This window comes from Panicum hallii, chromosome 5 (assembly GCF_002211085.1).
Source record: "Panicum hallii strain FIL2 chromosome 5, PHallii_v3.1, whole genome shotgun sequence".
Taxonomy (NCBI): domain Eukaryota; kingdom Viridiplantae; phylum Streptophyta; class Magnoliopsida; order Poales; family Poaceae; genus Panicum; species Panicum hallii.
This window is the reverse complement of record NC_038046.1, coordinates 13672548-13699353: the sequence shown is the minus strand read 5'-3', so window position 1 is coordinate 13699353 and position 26806 is coordinate 13672548. Positions and strand designations below refer to the sequence as shown.

The following is a 26806-nucleotide window of genomic DNA, read 5'->3' as shown; positions in this document are numbered from 1 at the left end:
CTAAAAGTTGCGTAGCGGCTCTCGCCAGCCGTAGCGACTGTTTCACTCTCTTCATATTTTTTTTATTCCCGAAAGCTGAGGTGGCTCTGTTATAGAGAGCCCGTAGCGACGCGTTGTAGTGCCCTAACACTAATAGCGGTCAGGCATGATGGCTAGTGGGGTGGTGGCAACTTTAATGTATAATAGCGTGGGCAGGTATTCAGCCTTCCGGAATCCCTCAAAATTTAGAAGGGATTTTGTTCTTTTGAGAAATTTGGACTAAAATTTTAAAACTGAACGGATTTTGTCCAAATAAAAACCAAAATTAGCTGTATGAGCATTTATCGGTGGTGACTGGTATGAAATTCGGCGAGGACGGATTTTGGAGAGGGGCAGTAAAGTTAGGTGAGGAGAGAGGGCACGTAGAAGAAAATTGTCATGAGGAAGAAGACGTGATCTCCAAGCTGTAAAGTCTTTGATCTGGTGACCATGGTTGCTTATTGCAACATCTTTCTTTCTTTCTTTTCTACAAAAAGATTACACATGCACTTTAAAGAATGCTCAACGCTTTGAAATTGATTTCCGCGATCTAAGAGAATCTCCAGCAGTCTCCTTTTCTCTAATAACCTAATAATATTGGGAAGAAAATGTACTCGAACAGTTCTCTAAATTCTCTCCCTTTCCCAATAATTATTGGGTTGTTTCAATATTTTATCGCAACTTCCCTAAATGAAGGGAGAATTTTGGCTCTTGATGAGGTTATTGGGGAACTATGAAAGCATCTTTTCCAACAATCTATAAAAATGGTATTGGAACATTCTAATACTATCTTATTATAAGATATTTATTGAGAAACTGCCGAAGATGCTCTAAGTACGAACTTAATTTGGAGAGATGTACAAGTTTGCCTGCAGAAATAAATTGTTTCATGTGAAACTGAACTGGAATCAATCAATCCGTAGAAGTAGAATGTACTAGTGCAGGCACGGCATGCATGCGTAGGACGGTAGCAGCCAGCTGACTTTGTCCTTCCTTGAGCCAATCCCAGTCTTTTCCAGCTGACTTACGTGACCCCTGCACAAAGAGGCCGGCCGGGAAACGCGCGTGCGTTCTCTTATCTTTTCGGGAACCGGCCGTCAACTAAACTCTCCGCATATAGTATTGGCATAGATAGTAGTAGGATCGATCTAATCTACTCCTAATAATAAGCATATAGCAGTCCCATCTTTGCGTTTATTTTCTTCTCTTCGCCGTAATTAACCTAGCGATGTGCCTCCTTGTGCCACAGACCACACGTACGATCCGAGCGCGGATGGATGGAGCTGCCGAGTACCGCCCGCTGGCGGCGCAGGCCGCGGGAGCGGGAGCGGGAGCCTCCCACAGCTCAGCCGAGCTAACCATCATGGAGCATTTCTGCTGCATCCTTCTCTGATTTGCCACGGTATTCATCACCCAAGCCCTCTTCATGGCGGCTGCACGCTCCGACGACCCAGAGCCCCGGCTGTTCATCCGGCTGGTCGAGGCCCAGGGGCTGGATCCACCAGGCGTCGCGCTCGCGGACGTGCGTTCCCCGATCTTCGAGCTGGCCGTGGAGGCCGATCGGATCCCGGAGGGCAAGCGGGGGCCCTGTGCCGGAGGCGGGGACGCCATGCTGCGGGTCTCGTACCCCATGGCGTCATCCTGGCCTGGGGTAGCGTTCCGCAGTTCTGCATCGACAGCGGGAGCGTGGCGAGCGTGGTGGCCACGGCGGAGGGGTCCGTTTTGCGGAAGGAACTGCGGAACCTGGTACGGGGCTGAGCTGCAGGCTTTCGGCAGGGCAGATTTTGATGCGGACGGAGAGATTCCGGGTTTGGGCGGCCACCTCTACTGCAAAACCTACTTGTTTGAGTTTGAAGACGAGCCCACAGATGTGCCACCTCCATGCTGGGTTCAGAAAAGAACAAAGTAGAATAGTTGGTAATTTTTTTTATCGTGGTTCACACCTATATTTTACATGTCTTGAACTTAAATTACAGCTTAATGTAAACAACCTGAATAGTCATTGCGTTTTATTTTCTTTGGTAAATGTAATAAATTAAAAAAATACCAATTGATCCGTGCTTTTTCTTCGATGCCGCCTGTTTGCCTTTCTATTGAATTGCAGCTTCGTTCGTAGAATGTAGTGAAGATGCAGTGGTTGATTTATAAAAATACGCAGTTACGTAGTGTTTGGTTCGTTACAACATATATATTTCCATGCTTGTTTTTCAAACCCTATATGAGGCGTGGAAAATAATTTATAGGCAACTTTTTCCAAAAAACACACACAGCAACTCCAGCCCCGTTTGGAACCTTGAAATTGAATTCCATTCTAATAATCATAATTTAGACATAAAATCTATTAAGCTAATATGATTATATATAAAATATATTTGTATACTATTGTTGGTCATATAAGAAAGATACTTATGCGCTATATTTCTAATATATAAGAATGAGCCAAAGAGCGTGCTATAAGTTACGGAATAGAAACATAGCTTAGTGGTGTATAAAATCAATTTCCATTTTTCATCCTATGAATTTAGGATAGACTTGTATATTCTAAGCCAAATAGCCTAGTTTATTAAGTAGATTTCAATTCCTCTAAAATGGGATGATCTAAACAACCTCTAATAGATTTATGTTTAAATTATGATTATTAGATGGAATTTAATTTTAAGGTTCCAAACGGGGCCAAAGAGAAGATCTGTGATGAAACTATGCAAAAGAGGGCCACTATAACCTTTAAAGCTCGAGCCATGTTGAACTACATCACCACCGAATTTTCACCATTAGATTGTACTGGTTCATTTTCACCTAGCCATTCTTAGCTTCATCTTCCATTGGCTCCAGTTCCTACTTCCTAATTGAAGCAACAGCTGAACAATGTGTACCAGCCTTCAGCGGCTCCTTTGGCTCTGCCTCCCCAAGAGCCTGTTGCTATACAATCATTATAAGTACAAATAAGCTATATCGAATTTGCTCTAAAAGGCAAAACCTAGATGGCTAAATTGTGGATTTCTTTACGACGAGATTGAATTGCAACTTTAACGTACTTTTTTTTTGAAATAGAGCAACTTTCTTTAAGAAAGGAAACGGAACAACTTTGACGTACTAGTGTACAAGGTAAATTGCTTCTCCCAGTTTCGCTTTCTACTTAAGGGTGTGTCTGGTTGGAGAGTGAATCGGAATGGAGCCGCTCCGCTCCTTTTTCTGCGTGTTTGTTTGTAATCGAGAAAGAGAGGAGTGGCTCCGGGAGGCGAAAGATGCGAATATTCCCCTAATATGCGGAACCAGACTGCTGTTCAAACCGACCGGACGCGAGCGCTTCCGTTCCACGCGCGTGATAGGGCATTCCCCTCACACCCTAATGAAGCGTCCCCCATCAGGGAAGACTTAAAAGTGATGTTTTATCAGTCCCAAGAGGCTGATAACACTTTTATTACATCAGATGGTACATCACCGTACAGCTCTGCGCGGTAATGGGCAATGAAGCGCCACTATCGCGAGGATTACAACTAAAACCCACACTACTACACTAGCTACGAAAAGAGGGTCATCAGAGTCTTGCGCCATGCGGAACTTCAACGGTGGCCCGGACCACAGGCAAGACTGGGTGCAGGACGGTACCCTACTCGACGTCTTCGGGGATGTAGTCTGGATCTTCAACTGTAAAGGTAAGAATGGGGTGAGTACAAACGTACTCAGCAAGTCCAATCACACCCACGGAGGGGGTTATAACAGAAATCAATGCACAGGACAGTCCAAGGGTAAGGTTAGGGTTTATTTGCGGAAAACTCGCTTATATGCAAAGGTTCGTTTTTAAAAAATTTCAAAACAAGTTTTCGAGTACCAAGGAGCACGCGATGTTGATCCACACAGGGTCCAAGTATTAAACTGCTACCGGACTTCCCGTCCACCGTAGCACACGGCACGACTGCCGGATATTTTCCAAACAACTCACACCAGCCCAACCATTCCCAGAGAGAAACACTAGTTATGTGACCACACCGTAACTTGCCCAATACCGTGGGCACGGCTATTCGAATAGATTTTTATCTCTGCAGAGGTGTGCAACTTTACCCACAGGTGGGGTACCACAGCACGAACACCTTAGTGCCGGTGCAGATCCCATCAAAGCCCTTACCCATCATAGCTAGGCCTAGCTAGCCACCACGGGATCTATCAAGGGGTCATTCGACCTATTACCGAGGTTTAACCGGGGCATAAGTCACACAGAGCTTATCCCGTCTCCTTGATCACCCGTTGCTCCCAGCTCTCCTGATGGCTATCAGACTAACTAGTGGGGTTAGGCTAAGCCGTTACCCATACAACGGTCAAGTGGTTTGCACGACAGGAAGCTAGGTGAGACGACACATCAACTCGGTCCTTAGGGGTGACAAGATGGATATCTCCCTTCCTCGCTCAACCACACAGGTACGAGCACACCAACGGCAATTCACACAGAAATGCCATCCATCCCGTCTAACTTGTCTTTCAAAACCACATTTTATCCCTTCCCACACGCACACACACTTTCTTTGCAAAACCAGGTGGTCAAGGTATGGTTATCACAAGTAAGGGTGGCTATCCTACCATGTTTTCAGCACGCAAAACTATGCAATTTTATAAAACAGGCCACGGGGTTGTGTTTATAAAAACTAGGACAAAAATATGCATCAAAGGGCGGGATTGAACTTGCCATCGTCAAGTCCTTGCGGGAGGTCCTGATCGAAGCACTGTCCCTCGGGTTCGGGGTCGCAGAACTGGTCCTCGGTTGCTTGGTCGCAGTCGGGAACTTCTTCGTTCACTCCGTGTCCTACGACGCAAACAAACAGGTATACAATCAAGCGAGAGAACTAAAAGCTTTTATTGTTGGGCTCGAATCGGAAATAACTTAGTTACGGAGGTAGGGGTAATATTTTTAGGTGGTTTCTTAATGGTATAGCTAGAACTATACTAGAAAGGGCGTGGTAAAGTTTCGGGTCGATCGGAGATTGTTTGGCGCATAAAATGATAGGTTCTGTAAAAGTCTAGGGGTTAATCAAGGAGTCAGGGACCTGTTCGTAAATGTTTTAGAGGTAGCGGTGCTTGGTTATAACTCCTGGGGGTACTTGGGGTATACTAGAAAGGTGTAGGGACCTAATTAAAATTAAGTTTATGAGACGGGGTTTTAGTTTTTCCTGAATAGTTAAAAACAGGAGGGCCTGCAGTGAAATGTGGCACAAGGGGGTTTCTTTTGGGAACAAGGGGGAGGCCAGGGGGTTTTGTGGTAAATGACCACCTTCTTCCTCCTCCCCCCCCCACGGGAAACAGAGGAGAGGGGATGGGGCGCCGGCGGTGGGAATCCTGGCCGGCCCGGGGCCTGGCGGCAGTCGGGGCGGGGGAGAAAAGAGGAGGGAGGCGAGGGGGTCGTGTTCCCCTACTCACCTCGGCTTGGGACGCAGCGAGGAGGCGGGACCGCGGTGGGGGGGCGGCGGCCGGTGATGGCGTTCGTGGTGGCGGTGGTGGGGGCAAGGAGGTGAGAGGCTAAACGGCGCTGCGGTTTGTGGGGGTGCCGGTGGTGCTCCTCGGCCCCTTTTATAGGTGGCCGAGGCGGTGGGCGGTGGTGGCCGGTGAGGAGGCCGACGAGCGGTGCGGAGCGCCTTAATGGCGCCCGTGTCGCGGAGCGGCGGCGCAGGCGGCAAGGCCGGAGCGACGCGACGGTTCGGCACGCGTGCGGGCGCTGTGCTGCGCGAACGGCGAGAGCGGGCGTCAGCGGCAGGAGGCACAGCGGGCGCGCGCAGGGGGGAGGGGTCGGGGCGGCGCACGCCTCGGCGCGTGCACGTGGGGCAGCAGCTAGGTGCCAGCGGCGGGCGGCGCGACGTCGCGGCCGTCCTGTCGACGAGCGGCGGCGGCAGTTGACGCGGCACGCGGGGCGAGCGCGTGCGCGCGGCCACGGCAAGCGCGCGGCCGAGTGGCAGAGGGAGGAGGGGGAAACAGGGAGGAGGATGAAGGAGGAAAAGAAAAGAAGAGGAGGAGAAAAAGAAAAGGGGAGAGGGGAAATAGGAAAAAGGAAAAAAAAGAATGGAAAGGAAAAGAAAATAGGAAAAGAGAAGAAAGGAAAAGAACGACGCGTGCCAGCGGGATTCGCGGCGTCGACCGTGTCCGGTCGGCCACGAGCGCGACAATTGCACAATGTGCGAGGGGAAAAGGGGCCGCGTCGGCGTTGCTCGCAGGATGGCAGTCGCGCGTGGTCACCAAACCGCCAAGCGGTGCGGGACGGGACAACGGTCAAGTCCGGTGTCGGTCAGAGAGGGTTAGGGCTAGGATTTTGACGACGAATGGCTTTTAAACGAGGCACTCTAGTGCGTGATTTAATTTGGTAAATTTTCAGGGCGTCACACCTAAGCTGGCTCTCCAACCAAACACTGAATAGAATGGTTCTACTCTAGCGCACTCTTCAACCAAATAAAAAATAGAGTGGCTCCGTTGTAGGATCAAGGACACCGGCTAGAGGGGGGTGAATAGACGGTTTTAACTAAAAAACAAAGCACTTAGGGGGAATTTAGTTAAAACAACAATAGAATTAAATTTCTAGTCTAAGTTGAGCTAAGTTGGGTTTGCAATCTAGGATGATCAAGCAAAGCTAGATCTAGGAATGTAAACTTGCACAAGAGTAGATGCGGCAAAGAATTGCAAGGTAAGAAACAATACTCAGGACACAACAATTTATCCCGTGGTGTCGATGACTTGCCGGTCACCTCTAATCCACGTTGAGGTGGATTCAATGAACTCGATTGCTCCTCTACCAAGTCTTCACTTAGTCTTTGAGCCAATCGATCAAAGAACCTCTCCAAATCTCGATTCCACTAAGATGCTCTTCACCGCTCCGGCGAGGCGAGCTCAACCTCTCACAAACTTGGCCACGGCACCTTCACAATCTCCTTTTAATTGTTCGGTGGCCCACACGATCTCCAAGCCGTCTAAGAGGCGGCAACCTCCAAAAGTAACAAGCTAAGGACGCGTGCTTGGAATCCCACTAGTGCCTCAATGATCCACCTCTTTGATGCAATGCACTAAACACTCTCCAACTCACAAGAATACAATCACTAAGCAATGGTGAGTGAGAGATGAGTGAATGAGAGCTCAAAGATGTTCTAGTGTCTTTCTCAAGTGCCAAGAGAGCTCTCGTGCAGCCAAGGGGTGAGTATATATAGCCTACCAACACAAACTAGCCGTTTGGAGGAGTTGGTGGATTTTTTTGCGACATTTGCGGACAGTCCGCCAGCTCCCCCAACAGTCAACTGTTGCAAAAACGGCGTGGTCAGAACTAGCCGTTACAGCCTAACCGGACAGTCCACCATACAGGACTGAACAGTCCGGTTGGACGAAACTTTCTGTCTCAGATGCTAGAGACAAACCGGACTGTCCACTGTAAGCAACCTCGTTATGTATGCCTCTTTTCTCTCATGTGCCATGTTTCTCAAGGTATGCAATGCAAAGACTCGATCATAAACCACTTAGCAAATTTTCGAGCAAACGAACATCGACCCCTCTTAATAGTACGGCTATCTAGCCTAAAAAATCCGGTCGAGTTCTTCTCTACTCTTCTTTGGACCGGCAAAAATAAAATCCCTATGTTATAACTTTGCCTTGAGCTGTTTTTGAGTCTCTTCTTACATCGTTGCGCCATTTGCTCCTTTTCAACTATTCATTCATAGACCATCCTACTCTCATGAATCTCAATGAAGCAGTTAGTCCACTTACGGTTGTCATTAATTAACAAAACACAATTTAGTAGTCTAGATGCTTTCATCCGTTCTGCTTATCAAACGTAGAACGGAGCACTTCCATTCTTAGAAATTGGAATGGAGTCATTTCATTTAAGTTGACTTCCCTGCCAAACACAATCTAAAATTCTCCCGGTTGGTTGCTCAAACAGAAGAGCTCACGACAGCAATGTTTCCCTACCACAAAAATCGCAGCATTCCCATGCGGATGGACGTGTCACGGAACGAGTGACCTCGTTGGCTTGACACGGAAGAAAGTCCAGATCGCTGGTCCAACGCCTAGGTCACCCAACCACACCCACCCGATGCTCCGTTGGCCCATGGCAGGTGGGGCCAGCGTCGCCGCCGTCCTCGAATTCTCCTCCACTCCCAGCGGCCTTTCCTTTTTAACCCCCCGGCTGTGCTGGCGTCTCGCAATTCAATCCCTCCCCCACCCCCCACTCGCTGCGACTGCGAACGAAGTCCAAGGCAGACGCTGCCGCGAATTCACGAGCGGCGGCGAGGAGAGGAGAACAGGAGATGCAGAACGTGGTGGAGGTCGAGCCGGGGCGCCCGGCCGCCGATGGCCGCCCCTCCGTGGGGCCCACCTACCGGAGCGCCTTCGCCCGTGACGGGTTCCCGCCCCCCGTCCCCGGGCTGGACAGCTGCTACGACATCTTCCGGTGAGCTCTCTCTCGCGCGTGCTGCGAGCAGGGTTTATGGAGCTTGCTGTTCCGCTAGCGAGCCATGAGGCGAGAGGTGGCGGGAGATTGCTTGCTTGGATTTTTCTTCTTCTTTTAGCTTCGTGTGGTAGATGTGTGTGTGCTGCTCGTGCTCTTGCATAGGAAGATTCGGAAGCTGTGACGAATGCCCCTTTCTGTTATTTGCTTCTGTTCCCTTTTAGGAGGACTGGGATTTCGACATGATCAATTTTCTCGGTTAGTTGCTTGTTTATGCCAGCATGGGGATTAGTCTGATTTTTTGAAAACCCCCGAATTAAATAGAGCAGTGGATTAGTTGATTTTTATCTGCTGCCTTTGCTTTTCAACCCCCCGAAAAAACAAAGTAATCCAATTCTGTATGAGATTTATTACCGTGCTCACCTACTATACTACCTTTTGTTGTGAACGCTTTGAGATCCTAGTTAGTTATAGTTCAGATTCGCTTGGCCGTTGTCGGAGCAATCACTCTCTTAGGCTTTCAGTTGTTCGGATCCGGTCCTACTTTGTTCCATAGTAGGATAACGAATCATGGACGCTTCATTTTTCTGCCCGTTTTTACTGCCAGATTTGCCACTTTGGCCTGGTTGCAACGTTTTACTGATCTTCACAGCTGTTCCTGATGGGTAAGATCTCCTAGATGTTGATCGGTAGGCATCGCTATTGTTTCGTTCAGTCTCGTGATCTCATCTATCGTCCTGCAAAAATGTTAATCAAGTTTGGAAATATATCCGAACAAACTTCTCTGAATCAGGAGAACTGGCGGACAATACAATCATGTCATACACTTTGACGAAGCAATTTTAAGTGTAATACGAATCTGTATTTTCATGTAGCGTCGCTAAACATTCGGGTAGTAATGTTGATGTCAGATGGGTGATGGGTCAGTGCATCAAATGGTCTCTTGTTTGGTTTGTGCTGTACTGTTGGCCTTTATATTCTAGCCTGCGGACTTGCTTCTGACAGCTATTACAAATAATAAATTAGCCCAGGGAATTGACAGGATAGGTCAGCCCTTTGCATATTAGGCTTCTGACTTCCTTCCGTACAACTCTTAAATTTGGTGGTGAATTTTTCTTTATTCCAATGAATCCAGTGGTCTCTTTGTCTCCAAATACTAAATTTCTTCAATCTGTGGGTCTCACACTGTCTCTCCTTACATAGAATGGCAGTGGAAAAGTATCCAGACAACAGAATGCTTGGCCACCGTGAGATTGCTGATGGAAAGGTAACTGCATTACTCTGTGAACAACTTCTGTTGCCCTTGAAGACTCCAGCAATATGGTGCTGGCTCAAAGATGGTTTGTCTCGTATAATAGGCTGGCGCATACGTCTGGAAGACATACAGGGAGGTTTTTGACATTGCAAGCAAAATTGGTAACTCTATTAGGAGCTGTGGACTTGCAAAGGTTTGGTCACTGTTCTTAGTGTTCTGCTAGTTTATTCACTAAAATACTAATTTACCTGAGAATTAGATGTTGATTTTTTACCTCACCTTGCAAAACCAGTAGAATTAAACACTGGGAACTTTTGGTCATCTAAGGCACTTCAATTTGATGCACTGTTGATTAAAGAATCATGCCATCTTTTGCTGACTAAAAATTTCGATTTGGTGATTTTGCAGGGTAGTCGTTGCGGTATCTATGGTGTTAATTGTCCTGAGTGGATTATCACGATGGAGGTAAAATATTTTCTGTTGGCAGCTTTTGATTCAGTGCATTCTCATCTTTTGGTTATAACCGGGAAAAGTTGGATCCACTAAGTTTGTATTTTGAACTTCCAAAATGCTGTGTTTGTAAGTTTCCCTTGTCAACTTATTCACCTTAAAATCTTTATCGTTTGCAGGCTTGCAATGCCCATGGAATCTACTGTGTCCCATTATATGACACACTCGGTATATATTCTGCAATTTTCATAGCTTCAGCATTGGCTATTCATGAATGAGGCCACCATGCTCTGTTTGTAATACATCTTGCTAGGCATTTTTGTTGTGCATCGGTGGACCATATTCTTCTTTCCTTTCTTTTTGAGAACAAGCATTGATATACTTATGTGTGTATATTCTTATTTCTTTATAAAGAACTAAGCCTTGCAACACCTCCGGAATATTTTTTAACAAGTTTTTTGGTGTCCTTGTTAGTTTATATGTGAAACAATAATGTATGGAATTAACTAGGAAAGTGAATAGTATCATATAAATACTAATATGTCCCCCTTACCACCACTTGTGCATCTACTAGCATTAGAGAACATATGAGCATACAGCTAGTCTTCTATTAAACACAATCTTTTTGTAGGAGCTGGTGCTGTAGAGTTTATTCTATGCCATGCAGAAGTCGAGATTGCTTTTGCTGAGGAAAAGAAAATTGAGCTGGTATGGTTCTTTACCTTTCATGCAGAATTAATATGCTTGCAATGTCTCATGTTATCTGTGTCCTGTCATGGAATTTCTCGTAATTTGGTATTCTTGTCTTTGATGGGTGATGAATACATGAAGTTGGCCCCAATTTGTTAGTGTCTCTGTAAACATATTTAGATAAGTTCATTAGTCTACAAGAGCTATATCAGTTGTCTTTATCCCTGAGGAAGGTCTATTGTCATTTATCTCTCAATAGTTCTGTCACTTGTCTGGATCAATAGAATCAAAATCATCTATACACAGTGAAAAAAAATTGCCCAAAAAATTCTTATCTGATGAGTTTTCTATAGCCTAGCTATTATCTTGGTGGCATTGTGGAAGTGGATGAGCTTATGGAGAGGAGGGGGAACTAGGCTTAGAGTTTCCATGGCTCTTGATACAATGTTAGATTGTTAGGAATGTTCCTTATCCAATCCACGAGTCAAGATTTATGCATGTACAAGGTAAAGCAAAATGGCAGAAAAGCCCCTAGCTAACCATACCTATAATACATATAAGAGTAACAGACTCAACCTATTCAACGTGACCTTTTTATTGTTACATTATGGGACAAGATTTTGAGATAAGTGTTTCAGATATGATTATGTGTCTTATATTTCGATACATATGTTTAATGTCTCTAATGGCATGCTGAATATTTTCAATTTGGGCAGCTCTTAAAGACCTTACCCAAGTCAAATGAGTTCTTGAAAAGTAAGTTCAATATATCCTAGATAGATCCCATCATCAAGAACTAAAATGTTTCTACCATGGAACTAAATATATAATTTTATTGCAGCGATTGTGAGTTTTGGCAAGGTAACTCAAGAACAAAAGGAAGAAGCTTCCAAATATGGGCTGTCAATCTACTCATGGGATGAATTTCTGTCCCTGGTAAGATGCTCCAGCTCTTTGTGAGATTCATTTTAATATTATTGATCTACAGCTTTGCTAATATTTGTATTTCCACACATGCGAGTGAATAACTGCATAAGCAAATACATATAGTCATTCATGGAACATCAAAATGAAGACTTTGATCATTGCAAATTAGTTTAATCTGCTTTTGTTGTGCATGATCATATAATACTCCATTAAATTTTTGTATGGTGCACGAGCATTCCGAGATTTAAAGTTTTTGTAAGGTGCACGAGCATTCCGAGATTTAAAGTTTTTAATCCTTGACCGAAGTTTATCTTTGGTGACCACATTGGTCAAACCATGCCCTACATTTGAAATGGAGGGAGTACATTATTGCTGACAAAATATCTGAAGTTAAATGTTGCTCTTACTGTTTAGTTGATATGACCTTGCACTGACCTATCTGTGGCAGACACAAAAGTGTTAACTGTACAATTCATATAAAATATTTAACTAGGCTGATCTTTCTATTGTTGCCATTAATTACTATTCACTTTTATGTGTGGTGCTCTATCTGCAGGCGGCTGACCAAGAATTTGATCTTCCAGACAAGGAGAAGACAGATATATGCACTATAATGTATACTAGTGGAACTACTGGTGACCCAAAAGGAGTATTGATATCCAATGAAAGCATTATTTGTCTCATCGCAGGTGTGGATCGGCTACTTAACTGTGTAAACGAGGAGGTGAGATACTCTGGAAGCTCTTGCATTATGTAACCTTACCTCACACACTGGCTAACCTTTAAGATCTTCAACAAATATTTGAATTTCAGCTGGCAGAAAGCGATGTTTACATGTCTTACCTTCCTCTTGCGCACATCTTTGATCGTGTTGTGGAGGAGCTGTTTATTTTCCATGGTGCCTCTATTGGATTCTGGCGTGGGGTAAGCATCACAGTGTGTTCACCTGGATACCTTTTTGTCATTTTACTTTTGGGCCTGTACTGACTGTTAACTTCTTTGTCACAGGATGTTAAGCTGCTAGTTGAAGATATTGGTGTGCTGAAACCAACAATCTTGTGTGCTGTCCCACGTGTTCTTGATCGGATATTTTCTGGTAAGGAGCTACTTGAAACATATGTATCTCAGTCTCATAAATAATTTTCGTGGATGTGATATCTAATTTGGTTATGAGCAGTAGAATAGTACATATGTATCACATAATTATAATCAGATCATTTGGGCATTGATTATGATAGGTCAATTTTTTCACTACCACAAATCCACTATAATGTTCCTTTGCTATAGTACCCGTTCTGTGCTAATGTTCTTATTAATAGATGCTTATGGTGTAATTTTCACCTTTTTTTTGTTAGAATATTTTTTCAACTTTATCTGCCCCATCAATAATCTTGAGATTTGGCCAGATGGCCTGACCTACTATTCACCTCAGTAGATTGTATGTCTATCACTCGATTAAGGTTTGCCCCATCAGTCTGTTCCATTTATGCATGTGCATTTTTCATTTCTGCTCTTACTTATGAAGAATTGATAGGTGAGGTTGTTTTAGTCTTTGATATAAGCTCACGTGTGAATCTGTGTGAATCCGGTGTATAGTTCATGGTCAATCTATTGGAGCAGTTTGCTTTCACTGTTGAAAAGGCTTTGAAACTGCCACTATGTGTGCAAGTTTGAGTGTTCATGGGTATAATCTTCTCACATTTTCCTGATTTTTCAGGACTACAAGCTAAAATTTCCTCTGGCGGTTTTATAAAGAGTACACTATTCAATCTTGCTTACAAATTGTAAGTTTACTATCCTAAATGTTCCAAAATCAATGTTTCTTCTGAGTGTGCTATATGATGGATTTTTTTTTTCTTTAATTACTAAGTGCCTGTAGCTGCAGTTAACCTTACCTTTTACAAGTTCAAGCGTTAAGTGAACATTGTATTTTGCAGCAAGCAGTTTAGAATGATGAGAGGAGCTAAGCACGATGAAGCTGCCGCCATATGTGACAAAGTAGTTTTTAGTAAGGTAGTTAAAATTTGGCAGCCAATGATTCTTGACTGAATTATTTTGCCATTTTGAATTTAACTTATTGATCTTCAGGTGAAAGAGGGTCTCGGTGGCAATGTTAGAGTTATTTTATCTGGAGCTGCTCCACTTGCTACCCATGTTGAAGAATACTTGCGAGTGGTGACGTGCGCACACGTCATACAAGGATACGGTACATTTCTTTTGTGATGTGAAAACAAGAAATTCCTACTCTTGTGATGGGTTCAAGTTGCATCCTCGCTCCTGACATTTTTCTGATGTAGTTCATCTGGTTCTATAGTGTAGTAGTGCCAGTTAGATCTAGCATTAAAGCATGGAAATTGGTGTAACTGTGTAAATTAAGTTACTATAATTCATAGTTGGCTGCTTAGTTAGCTTCTTGGTAGAATGCCCTGGTTTCTGTTCATAGCATCTCTAATGCTTCAGGCTTGTATTATCTGTGTAGTTGATAACCCCCAATAAATAAGAATCTGCCACGTTTTCCCCCCCTTTTTTTGCATGACATGCACTTAGTTTTGAATGGGTTTTCAACATAAATAGAGAAAAATGGGCTTTCACCACAAACAGGGAAAATTGAGGGTCTAATGTGTCTTTTAGCCTGTTAGGTCATATATGTGCAAGCTGATGCTTTATTGAGGGTGTGAACAGAATTTTGACTTTTCAACCTATGTCTGTACTGGAATATCTTGACTCATCTTCTTTCCTTTTAGGTCTCACGGAAACTTGTGCTGGATCTTTTGTCTCGTTGCCAAATCAGATGTCCATGATAGGAACTGTTGGTCCCCCGGTGCCAAATATTGATGTTCGTCTGGAGTCTGTCCCAGAAATGGATTATGATGCACTTGCGAGCACAGCTCGTGGAGAAATCTGCATCAAGGGTAAAACATTATTCGCAGGATACTACAAGCGTGAAGACCTTACAAAGGAGGTCTTGGTTGATGGGTGGTTCCATACTGGTGCGTTTTGCTCATTAATTGCCCATACTGTTGCCGTGTAAAGTTTTGACATAGTGATCACAATTTTTAAGGTGTGCATTTCTAGTTCAATTTCCACGTAAAATTCACTCAGGGTTCCAGACTTCCAGTGATGTAGCAGATCCAAAATGTTTCTATTTTGTAATTCAATGAAGCTGAGATCTGACACGTTTACCTATTATGCTTGCAGGTGACATTGGTGAGTGGCAACCTGATGGAAGTATGAAAATCATAGATCGCAAAAAGAATATATTCAAACTCTCACAGGGAGAATACGTGGCAGTTGAAAATTTGGAGAATATTTATGGCCTTGTTTCTGCTATAGACTCGGTATGTAGTGCTCAACCTTTTAATTTCTATGGTCTTTGAATTTTTTCTGTGACATTGTTCTGCATATGAAAATGTAACGAGAACTGGATTGGTTTGAACAACTTTTCAGATATGGATATATGGGAACAGCTTTGAATCCTTCCTTGTTGCTGTGGTCAATCCCAACAAGGAGGCTCTTGAGAGTTGGGCTGCAGCAAATGGAATAAGTGGTGATTTTGAGTCCTTGTGCCAGAATCCAAAAGCAAAAGAATACATTTTAGGAGAACTGTCAAGAATAGGAAAAGAGAAGAAGGTGAGGATATGGTTGTTCTCTTGTTTTGCTCTTTCTAGCAATTCTTGTCTGCTCGATCCTGGTGCTCATGCCATAACTCTACTTGTTTCCACAGCTCAAAGGTTTTGAATTCATCAAAGATGTACACCTCGAACCAGTGCCCTTTGATATGGATCGCGACTTGATCACTCCAACATACAAAAAGAAACGGCCGCAGCTGCTCAAGTACTACCAGGTACTGCTCATTGAAATATTGTCAGAATACCTCCAGTTTATTTTGTTTACTTGCATCCGTATGACTTTGTGTCATTTGTGGAACTGTCCTTGAATTAGTTTAAGCTGTATGAACAAGATAGCGCCAATCTTTATGCCTGCAAGCATTATAGTAGATGCTTGGATCCTCCTTGATGCTATTGCTGTTCCATTCTATCAGAATTCTTTTGCTTGTTTATGGGTTGCGATGTCTTGGACTCAAACAAGGCACAGCTTTTCTGAGTTAGTACCCTTCAATTTTTGCAGGGCGTGATTGACAACATGTACAAAAGTGCCAAGTGAGCTCAACATGTCGTATAGAACAACATCCGGAGATGAAGACTCCCAACGCTGAAGGAGCTGATAGAAGTACCAAACGGAGAAATAAATGTTCTCTTTTGATGTGTATATGTTGGTAGGTTGGATGCCAGAATCATGCATCAGCTTTCAGGAATTATAATTTGCCATATATACAGCAAGCGGGCAATGTCACCATCACCAGCATGCAGTGCTACAGACCGTTTCAAAATCGCTTGGACTCTGAAAGCGCCACTTTAGCCAAAATAGTTACATGTCGGGGCGAACTTTCAAGTATTGTATTCTTGAATCGCACCCTTGACTTGTGCCGCCTCTAGAATCTCGACTTCTGTTGAGATCCAGGAATACGTTTTCCGTTTTGAGTGTGACCTGTAAGAATCTTGACATGCCTCTTGTCCTCCGTTAATATATCTGCCGGTCTCTGTTGCAATCAATGAACCGAGTGGTGTCCATGCCTGTTGTAGTGTTCTTTATAAGAAGTGAGGGGTTTGGATCCAGAGATTTAATTTTTAGTTCGGGTTATATTATTTTTAGTTCGGGTTACATTGGATATTTGGATGCTAATTAGAGGTACTAAATATGATGTAAAACTAATTGTATAAACGAAGATTAATACACTAGACAAATCTATTAAGCCTAGTTAATCCAGTACATGTTTGTTGTGGTATAACATCATGGGCTAATTAGGTTTAATTAGGTTTAATGGATTCGTTTTACGAATTAGTCTCCATTTATGTAATGAATTTTGTAATTAGATTATATTTAATATTTTTAATTGGTGTCCAAATATGGATAGTGATGGGAGCGAAGTCTAGTCCTGAGTAATTAAGGCTAATTGCGATGAGGGTTTCATGGCGAGTTTTATGGCATTAATTATCATGATATATCAGTATTTTTGATGATGTGGCACTGATTTAATGAGAGAAGAGAAGAAACCAGTTTCATCCTCATGACACTGCTAACTCGTTTCCAAGATGTTGGAAATGGCGTGAAACGACCACTGTGATCGCCGTTGTTTCATGGGGGATCCCGTGCGCGAATAGATCAACTAGCATTTAATTACACTGGTTAGCTTTGGAAACAGTGAAATAAAACTCTCCATTTAGGCATAGTATTTTATTCATCCTTTAAGCTGATGTAGCGTTTTTAGAAATAGGGATACGAAATCCCCACTGTCATTAGTCTAAAGATGCTTGCTTGCACTGTGCTGTAGTAATGAAACTTGTGGGTGGTGGCCCACCACAGCAACCTCGCTGCTGGTGGTTCGTTTCCGGTTCCGGAGCAGTTGTTCGATGTACCAATATATAGGATTAAATATTCGTTTGACGCTTTATGACAGTACAGTGTAAAACGACATAAACCACGGTCACCAGCTTCCAAATGTACCGACCTCGTTGGCGGTCTTTCAGACCGGGACCGCAGCTCAGTACGGCAGATTAGGCTTAACAGGATGTACTATGAAAAGGCGCAGTTTTTTTTTTGCGAAGGTCAGAAAAGCGCACGTTATGGTCTCGGTTGGGCTGGCAAAGCAGCCGCGGAAGCCGAAAACAGAGGCGGCAGTATAGATGGCAACAGGAACGTGCCCGTTCGGTATACTGCTTGTCCGTACCTTTATCTGCTAGGATAAAATATACCCGCTAAGAAATTCATACCCGCTACCGAGTACAGATTATGTCCCAAACCTGTACCCGCACGGGTGGCGGGTACCCGCGGGCTGCCCGTGCCCGACAATCTGTTAAGTACTCAACCACTTAGATGTATCAGCCAATAGATAATACATAAAACTGAGATAATAATACATGATAAACATCAACCATAAAACTGATAGAGTGTTTCACAAATCATAACACCATTGATCACATCAGACATCACAAGTTTACAGCTAGATGAATATCCAGTTACTGTCCACCATCCCTAGCATGGTACCACTAGTTCACTACATTAGACATCAAAGTTCCAAAACAAAGTTATTGAGCCATAATAAAATATGTATATGATCTGCATTCTTTATATTATGTCGGGTTTAAAAAATCCATGGGTTTGCGGGTTCGGGTGCTACGATCCCATACCCGTGCCCGCATACCCGCTGGGTATAGATTATCACCCATTAAGAAACCCACGGGTATAAATATTAGACCGTACCCGTACACTAATAGAGTAAAAACCCATCAGGTTTTGGATATCGGGTACCCATTGCCATCTCTAGGCGGCAGCTCGTAGTTAAGTCTTCAGCTAATGTCAAAATTTGGGTCGATAACTTTCTCCTCTCACCACGTTCGTTCATTTTAGTGACCCAAATTGGCTAAACACTGAACCGCTAATTTGATGGAAAGCCAAAATTTGTCAGCAAATCTCGCCGGCAGAGACCTCGAAGTGAAGCCAGACGGACGACGGGCGTGCGCGTACGGAAATCCGATTTCGCGGCGCGAAATGCAACGTGCTCGGCGTGAGGGCGACCGGTCCTTTCTCCTTTCGACGGCACAATGCTTCTTCCTTGCCAATCAGACAGAAGACGGCTGCACGTCTGCGCGTGCCACGGCCCGGTCCGTACTGCAAGGCCCGGCCCACCCTGATACAGGCCCGACCTGTCTAATCGCCCGGCGGCGGACGGACGTTCCCGCGTGGACGCGGCTGGTCGAGAGCCCGCCGACCCGCCTTCCATTCTTCTTCTTCCACAAGAATTTTTTCCACAAGAATTTTTTTTTTATCTCGGCTCGCGCGCGCCGGCGGCGTCCGGCGCGTCTCCTCCCTGTGCCAGTGTGTGTGGCCGGTGGCCCTCGTTCAAGCAAGGCTCTCGTCCAAGGGAACCTCCTCCACGTCCGTGTAATGGCCATGCACGTCCTTGCGTGGATGCCTGATGCAACTTGCCCGCTACGCATTGTGTGGCTTAGGATTTGGCGCGATGGATGGCTTGTTCCCAGCAAATTTGACAAGGTCCAAAACACGTGGAACTGAGGCGACGAAGAGCGTATTTCAAGTGTGAAAGAGAGAATACACACTGATACAATCTAGCTTTTCTGTGATATAATCAATAGGTAAATGCACCTCCTTCAAAATAAACTGGAAGTGTTTCATCTTTTCTTTTTTAGATTCAACAGGTAGGGGAAGAGGAAGAGCTACCCCCACCTATTTTTTTTTCTAAAAGACATGATACACACCTTAGTTTTGTAAGCCAAAATGCCCTATATATATTACATTATATATATATATGTATGTACATTGGGTTTTTTCTATGAAATTGAAAATTAGAAAGAGAGTAGACTCGATCTTCTGCAGTACTGCAGAGGAACTATTTATGTAATAAACATGTGAACGGGGGCGGCAGGCGACAGCGTCCATAGCCTTTGCCTCTTTATACTTCGTGAGCTTTTCGATCCGGTGACTTGTGTCATGCTATCAAGATACTCCCTCCATCCATAAAAGAATGCAACTCTCGCATTCCAAGGAGTCAAAAAATTTTAAATTTAACCAAATTTATATAAACCACTACGAACATTTATGTCTTCAAATAGATTTAGTATAAAAATATATCACTACTACAAAAGGGTTTTTAGGGGCGGGGGAAGATGTATTTTTAGAGACGGGTGCGGTACCCGCCTCTAGTTTTCGCAGCTAAAAATACGATTTTTAGGGGCGGGTAACGCGCCCGCCCCTAAAAATAATTTGTCGGGGCGGGTCATGCCCTATAAATTAATTTTCAAAAAATGAAAAAAATTAAAAACAGCAAAATTAAAAATAAAGAAAATATTGCAGCCAATCAGCCACTACCACAAGTCCATGTACTATCGAGTTACAATTTTTTTTAAAAAAATATGCACACTTGCATCACCCTAGGTTCGAACCGAATATCTCAAGCCTCGCGTGTGCCTTCTCTCCACCACAGTACACAGTCACTTGTGACCCATACTACGGGGTACGCTATTCTTTTATATTAACTTTAAAATTAATTTGTAGGTGCGGATGATGCCATCACCTGCTCCTAGAAATCCATTTCTAGGGACGAGTGACGCCACCACCCGGCCCTAAATATATTTTTCAATTTTATTCCGAAAATTTATTTAAATCTTTCCGTATAGCAAAACAAATAAAAAAATAAAATTTCTACACTAGGTTATTGTGAACTATAAATACAAAGAAAAATATGCCAAGTATATTTCAGTTTATATAAAGGCTAAGATTGTTGAAATCTCAAAGTATGACTTAGGTTGTATGAGATACTATAGAGTCATAGCCATATGTAGGTTTATAATAATTTTTTAGACTACTAAATTACCTTAAATAAAAAAGTTATCAACTACAAAGTTTTAGATCTCGTCATTATCTATAATTTTGATATAAAGTTTGACTCCATCCGAAATCATATGAAAAAATTATAATTTTTTATATGGAACCATTTTTAAAGGCGGGTCATGTCATCACTCGCTCCTAGAAATATATTTTTAGGGATGTGTGACTCTTCACCTGCCTCTAGAAATGTCACCATTTCTAGGGACGGGTGATGCCATCACCCATTCCTGAAAATGATGCTCATTTGCAGGGGCAGGTGATGATGGCGTCATCTGCACTAAAAAAATACTTTTTTAGGAGCGGGTCGGATGCTATAGTAACCGCGCTCCATTTGTAGGAATGGGTTACCTTTTAGCCCGCCTCTAAAAATAGGACGTTCCTACAAATTATTTTTTGGTAGTGTATTACATGATTAATCCAATGTTACTTATTCTGTAATATAAATATTATTACTATTTTATATAAATTTGATTAAATTTAAAATTGTTTGGTTTCATTCTTTTTTGAACGAAGGAAGTATTAAAAAAAGAAATCGGCCGGTGGGAGCTAGAGACTAAAAAGCAGACGTGGATAGATCATGTCTTGTACCCTTGTTGAACCTTTGTCCTGCATGGACGGTCGGACAAAACCATTGATAGTTCGGGCCTGCTACTGTCGCTGTGCACGGCCGCTTGCACCGTCACCTGCGCGTGTCTGCGCGCGAGACTCCGTGTAGGCTCCCTCGTGCTGCCCCCACATGTACTTGGGCCTGCGTCGATCTTCGCCGTTGGTAGTTCGTGAAGGATGATGCTACTCCCTCCGTTCGAAAAAAATATAATTCTAATTTTTTAAGAAGTTAAATAAATTTAAGTTTGATTAAATTTATATAAACAATTACTAATATTTATATCACCAAATAGATTTAGTATAAAAATATATTATATAATTAAGCTAATAATATTTATTTTATAATATAAATGTTAATAGTATTTTGTATAAATTTAGTTAAATTTGAAACTATTTGATTCCTCAGAAAGTGGGAGTTGTATTTTTTAGGGAAGGAGGAAGTAGCTGGCATGCAAATTGCCTACGCTGTGAGCCAGCTAGTGTATCTGATCTTTCAAAAAAAAAGTCAGCAAGTGTCTGTCAGTATGTGTACCAGCAGTACTGCATGTACTTTGATCCACCCAGTGAGGACGACCGAAAAGGAAGCTTTTTTTTTTTTGTTGTTCCTTGCAGTGCTATACGAAATGAATATGGAAACGGCAATGGCACCATGCAGCATCGCGTTCACTATACCATCACGTTTCAGAAATAAAGGAATCCTTTTTAATCTTTTTCTGGCCACACCGCCACGCGCCGGAGTGACTCGTCACCAAGGAATCACTTTTACAGTTTAACTAGACAGGCAACGCTCGCAGGAGTCAGGACAGCCACGCCACGTCTTGCTTCTCGGCACACCACAGGCTCTGATCGAGGCCCACACGATCGACTGGCAACCGCGCGGGGCCGGTGACACCTTTGCTGCCTTTACATGTCGGAATCTCTTGGGCGTGTATACGGCTAATCATCGGTAGTTAGCACATAATCTACGTGCGCCGCCTCTACATCGTACCTATTAGTGCCTATACTACGGTCCCTGTCTGGCCAAAAGGAGGAGACGAAAGACACATCACGACCGGTTTGTCAAGTCAAGGGTCAAGCTACTACCTATATTTTTCGTGGACCTTCTGGATCGGATCGTCTGACCATGCATGCTGCAGGCGGCCGGCAGGCCTTGTGTCGATGGTGTTTTGGACTGCGCGGTTAATTGGCGTGCACAGGCGCCACGGAGTCAGGTACGCGTACGCGTACAGTACGTGGAGTGAGGAGCACAGCCAGTATACGCGGACACGTATATGCAAGGAGTGAAGCAAACATGCACAACAGGCAAAAGTATCTTTTCATGCGTAGCGCTACTAGTGTGTCTATAGGCGATGCAGAGACCTTATTAGCTGGCATTATACTATGAGAGCATTTCTTGCTGTAGTAGAATTCTCTAACGTTTAAATGCCCCCACACGCATGTGAAAGCAGCGGATATTTATATTTATATTATTCCGCATGGTACGGTACCCACCATCTCTGTCGAACTGATATGACACTCTCTTACTGGAATTACTTATATATATATATAAATAAAAGTTGAGGTGCATTCCTATTTGGTCAGGTAGGCTATATTATAGTATTATTCAGAATGTTAAGGATCGGAGTAATAAACACATAGACACTTTTATGTGGTGGGTGTGCATAATGTTCGCAAGGGTAGGATTGCGTGCGCGTATTTTATAAGAATAAGTGTGCGAATGTTTGTGAGCGTCTACGTCTGTACTTGCATTTCGAAAAAGATACATAGATACTTTCATGTGGTGTGCTTGAGCACATGCTAGGATGCCACGTGGGCTAGTGTACTGCATGCGCAAGATGGTGATTGTCCGATTCATGATGCTTCTTGCTAAAATGGGAGTATACATGCAATTAGTAAAAAGTGTTGCTTACTACTTCCTCCATCCTAAATTATTAGTAATTTTAGCTAAAAATTTGTAGATTTTCTATGCATATAGACATAATATATACGTAGATGCATAGAAAAATTATGTATGGCAAAACGATTAATAATTTAGGACGGATGGAGTACTTCTTAGGGTCTGTTTGGTTCTGCTTTTGCAGCCTGCTTCTGCTGTGAAAAAGCAGAAGCCAAACCAAACAACCTGCTTTCGCGCTCAACTTCTCCCACCGCAACCTATTTCCGCAGATGGAAATCACGAAGCAGGCGGCGAGCTGCTTCTGCTGCGTTGGAGGCGATCCAAAGTCGGTAAAATTACCCACTGCCACTCGTTACGCATACCGATTCGTTTCTTTTTCCTCCTCCGTTCGTTCTTTTCCCTTCTCCAACCCGACGCCGCCACTGCCCATGCTGCCCTCCCCCCTGCCGCCTCCCTCCCCCCCGGCGCGGCCCCCCGGCTCCCCCCCACGGCGCCGCCCTCCCTCCCGGCGCCGCCCCGCCCCCGGCGCGGCCCCGCCCCCACGCGGTCCCCCCCCGGCGCGGCCCCCTCCGGCGCGGCCCCGCCCCCGCGCGGCTCCCCCCCGGCGCCGCCCTCCCTCCCGGCGCCGCCCCGCCCCCGCGCGGCCCCCCCCCGGCGCGGCCCCGCCCCCGCGCGGCTCCACCCCCGGCGCGGCCCCGCCCCCGCGCGGCTCCCCTCCCGGCGCCGCCCCGCCCCCGCGCGGCCCCCCCCGGCGCGGCTCCCCCCCGGCGCGCCCTCCCGCCCGGCGCGGCCCCCCCCCCGGCGCGGCCCCGCCCCCGCGCGGCCCCCCCCGGCGCCGCCCCGCCCCCGCGCGGCCCCTCCCCGGCGCGGCCCCGCCCCCGCGCGGCTCCCCCCCGGCGCCGCCCTCCCTCCCGGCGCGGCCCCCCCCCGGCGCGGCCCCCGCCCCCGACGCGCCCCCCCCCCAAGGCGGCGCCCTCTCCCCCGCGCCCCCCCCGGCGCGTTCCCCGCCCCCGGCGCCGCCACTGCCCCTGCTGCCCTCCCCCGGCAAGGTATATGTTTTTATGAATTATTCTTTTGATCTTGGTACTTGTCAAGAGAAATTGGTGATCCTTGATATATGAGATGAGATCTTTGTCTGCTGGGTACCCGTTTTGCCAATTCCCATAGAAAATCGTAGCCTGGAGTGCATGTGTTTTAGATGTGAAATTGGTGATCATCGAATGCATGTGTTTTAGATGTGAACTCTTCAGTAGAAGTGCAGCCAATTCATAATTGCACTACGTTGCAATGAAGGAATTCAGTAATCTGATTTGTGGAGGCTGTCCTCTGTGTTAGATCATTGTAGTAGATGATTTTCCTTTATCTGTTCGTGAACGATGAGTAGTTGCACTGGTCATTTTGACATCCCACTTTGGGCTCTGTCCTCCATTAGATTCCCATAGTTCTCCATGCCTCGAGCGGCACATGCAGCAGCAGCAGCAGCACAACAAGGTGACGAGGTAGAGGGGCATAACGAGGTTACCATGAACAGTATCCGTGAGATGATAGCTGATGGTTTGGTTAGTCAATAGTAGCATAGAGATATGTCTTATATTTTAGTTATTTTATTTGAACTTTAAATTAGTCACTGACAAGTCATGTAAACCGAACAATCTATGTACTGCGATTATTTTGAGTATAAATTTGTATATCAGGGTTTCAGAGCTATTACAGCAGCTTTCTCAAAGCAGGGCGAACCAAACGACTTTCAGCTTTTTCACAGCTATCAGCTCACAGCAGCTTTTATACAGCAGAAAGTTCACAGCAGCTTTTTCACAGCTCACAGCTAAACCAAACACACCCTTACACGGATATAATTCTCTAGCTAGCTGTCCACGTCATCGTCTGAGTTCAGACCGATCCTCTTCGCGTCTGGGAAGAAAGAAAGAAGCTTTTGCAAAACTGGGTTTGTTTGTACTTCAATAAAAGAGGTCATGTGTACTTCATGCCGTTTTTGTTGGTGTTGGCATTGTAGATTTATTAATCATGTTAATTACCATTGCAATATCATGTTGGACATATCCTACAAGTTTATAACGACGAAAATCGAGGTAGGACATCCTATTAGCAATCGGAGCAGCATTGCACTACTACTTTTGGAGCCACTCTGAAGAAATCTAGCATCAACAGTGCTCGCAGTACATTTGGCGCTCTCCGACGATGCCACGACCAAACACCCCTTAACCCCATCTCTACAGATCAGATCGACCTCGTAGACCGTGCACGGCACCCCAGTTCCTTCCACCGCTTCCTTCGCATCCTTCCGCTCCACCGCTTAATCCACGACGGAAACACATCATCGCTCGAGCTCAACAACCTTCCAAAACGCACCTGTCGCTACAGCCGCCGAGCCCCGGAACCAGCTAGCCCTGCTCGCTCCCTCAACGGCGCTACGCGACAGAGCGTCCCTCCCTCGGCCGGCGTAGCGTACGCCACTCCAGCTGGAGCCTTCGAAGCGTCAAGCGGCAGGGCTGCCGCCGCGACACTGTACGCGTACGAGGACCGACGCGTCCGTCCGCGCCGATCACCGAAACCAGCGGAACTGGAGGCGGGGGTCCCCCCGGTTTGTGGACTTCCCGGCCGGCGGCGCCACACGTGGCGAGCGGCGCAGCGGGCCTGCGGGCGTGCGACGGCGTGGCCCGTCCGCCGTCGTACCCGCACCGAGGGCGACAGGACGGAGGAGAGAGAGGGGGAGAAAAGCCCGGGGCACGCGCCCGTTACAACTGCCGGGGTTCTCCACGTCGCGCGCCGCCCGCAGACCACAGGGCGGCGTGGGGCCCGGAGCACAGGAGTGCGGCCGGGCCCTCCTGGGAGCCGGAGCCGGAGCCGGAGAGAGAGAGCGGCTGCGAGCGAGACGTGGGGCGGGGGGCGCAGGCCGCGCGCTGCACCTGGACCCCGGAATGGCCCCCGCGTCCTCTGCCGTCGACACGCCTCCCGCTCGCCAGGCTCCAAAGCAGCGCAGGCCGCCTGCTATTTCTCCGCTCCACCCAGGCAACCGTCCACGGCCATGCGCCCTGCTTCCGTGGCCGCTGCGGCGCCTGCGCTCCTCGTGCAGCGTGCGTGCCCGGTGGCCGCGCAGGCGTTTGGCTAAACACCTAAACCCAACGTTAACGTTTCCAATCCCCGGTCAACGTGAAGTTGTGACCTGTGACGTATATCCTGGTTTAAATTGACGTCTGGTTGACCGCGCAACATCTTTTAGTGTACAAATGCTCATGTCGCAGCTTTGTGATGGCGCTTTCACGAAGAGTTAACCCCAACCGTTGCCCAAAATAGCATAGATCGACAACCATTCTCTTGATCAAGTGCTCTGCTATCACCATCATACATTTGTAATATGAGTGACCCATACTAGGTCAAAATATTATATAAAATGCGTGTAAGCTACTCACACTATTGTTAAAGTTAAAAGAAAGAAATTTATTCCTAACAATTTCTTTTTACCCATTGCACTTTAAAATGCGCGATAGTTTCGCATATAACAAGTATCGTTGCATATAACAATTTCTCTTTTTCGATATCATTGCATATGTAGCTACAACATAGATAAAATGTATCGTGGGTTTCACAACTCCTATTTCATATTAAAGAATAGTATATATTCCTATGATAGCGGTGTTCCTCCTACCTTCTGTATATGGCAAACATTCCATCTCTAAAGAGAAAAGAGATTGACAACATGCCATTCAAAAGTCGGTCGGGGCATGGCATGGGTCAAGTAGGCATATAACAAGTTTAATCGAAGTTTATGATTAAAGTAAACTTGGGCTCCTTAAGAGTTTCTTTCACGAGCCTACAAACCTATAGCTTATTGCTAAGAAGGGAGGTGCTGGAAAGATGACGGAGAGAGAGGAAAATTTGGTCCGGAATATCTAGTTCCAATTGTGACCGTTGTGGATTGATTCTAGCCTAGCCCTTACCGGGGTATACTCTATGGTATCTGTCGTCAACCTTACCAAGGTATACTCTGTGGTATCTGTCGTCAACCTTTTTATGTGTTTGTCTCCATATGTCTCCTAACGTCCTTATACGACATACTTTCCACCTT

The 26806-nt window shown here is 45.3% G+C and overlaps 1 protein-coding gene across 1 annotated transcript; it reads left to right on the top strand.

Moving 5' to 3' along the window:
* The first annotated feature begins 1444 nt into the window (after nucleotides 1–1444).
* On the top strand, nucleotides 1445–16363 carry LOC112892447 (long chain acyl-CoA synthetase 4-like). Its single transcript, XM_025959608.1, has 20 exons — nucleotides 1445–1669; nucleotides 8193–8431; nucleotides 9632–9695; nucleotides 9787–9876; nucleotides 10092–10148; nucleotides 10313–10361; nucleotides 10765–10841; nucleotides 11540–11579; nucleotides 11665–11759; nucleotides 12307–12474; nucleotides 12564–12674; nucleotides 12759–12846; nucleotides 13468–13534; nucleotides 13688–13763; nucleotides 13839–13956; nucleotides 14495–14740; nucleotides 14949–15088; nucleotides 15198–15380; nucleotides 15475–15594; nucleotides 15879–16363. Exons 1-20 carry the CDS (start codon nucleotides 1445–1447, stop codon nucleotides 15912–15914), a joined length of 2289 nt encoding a protein of 762 aa, XP_025815393.1. The 3' UTR covers nucleotides 15915–16363.
* The last annotated feature ends 10443 nt before the right edge of the window (nucleotides 16364–26806 follow it).

What these genes read in the sequence shown, in the direction of transcription:
- LOC112892447 (XM_025959608.1), top strand. Translation starts at nt 1,445, where the DNA reads ATGGCGGCTGCACGCTCCGACGACCCAGAGCCCCGGCTGTTCATCCGG. An exon ending in AGCTGCTACGACATCTTCCG is followed by an intron (nt 8,432 to 9,631) that starts GTGAGCTCTCTC and finishes CTCCTTACATAG; the next exon opens with AATGGCAGTGGAAAAGTATC. An exon ending in GTCAAATGAGTTCTTGAAAA is followed by an intron (nt 11,580 to 11,664) that starts GTAAGTTCAATA and finishes ATTTTATTGCAG; the next exon opens with CGATTGTGAGTTTTGGCAAG.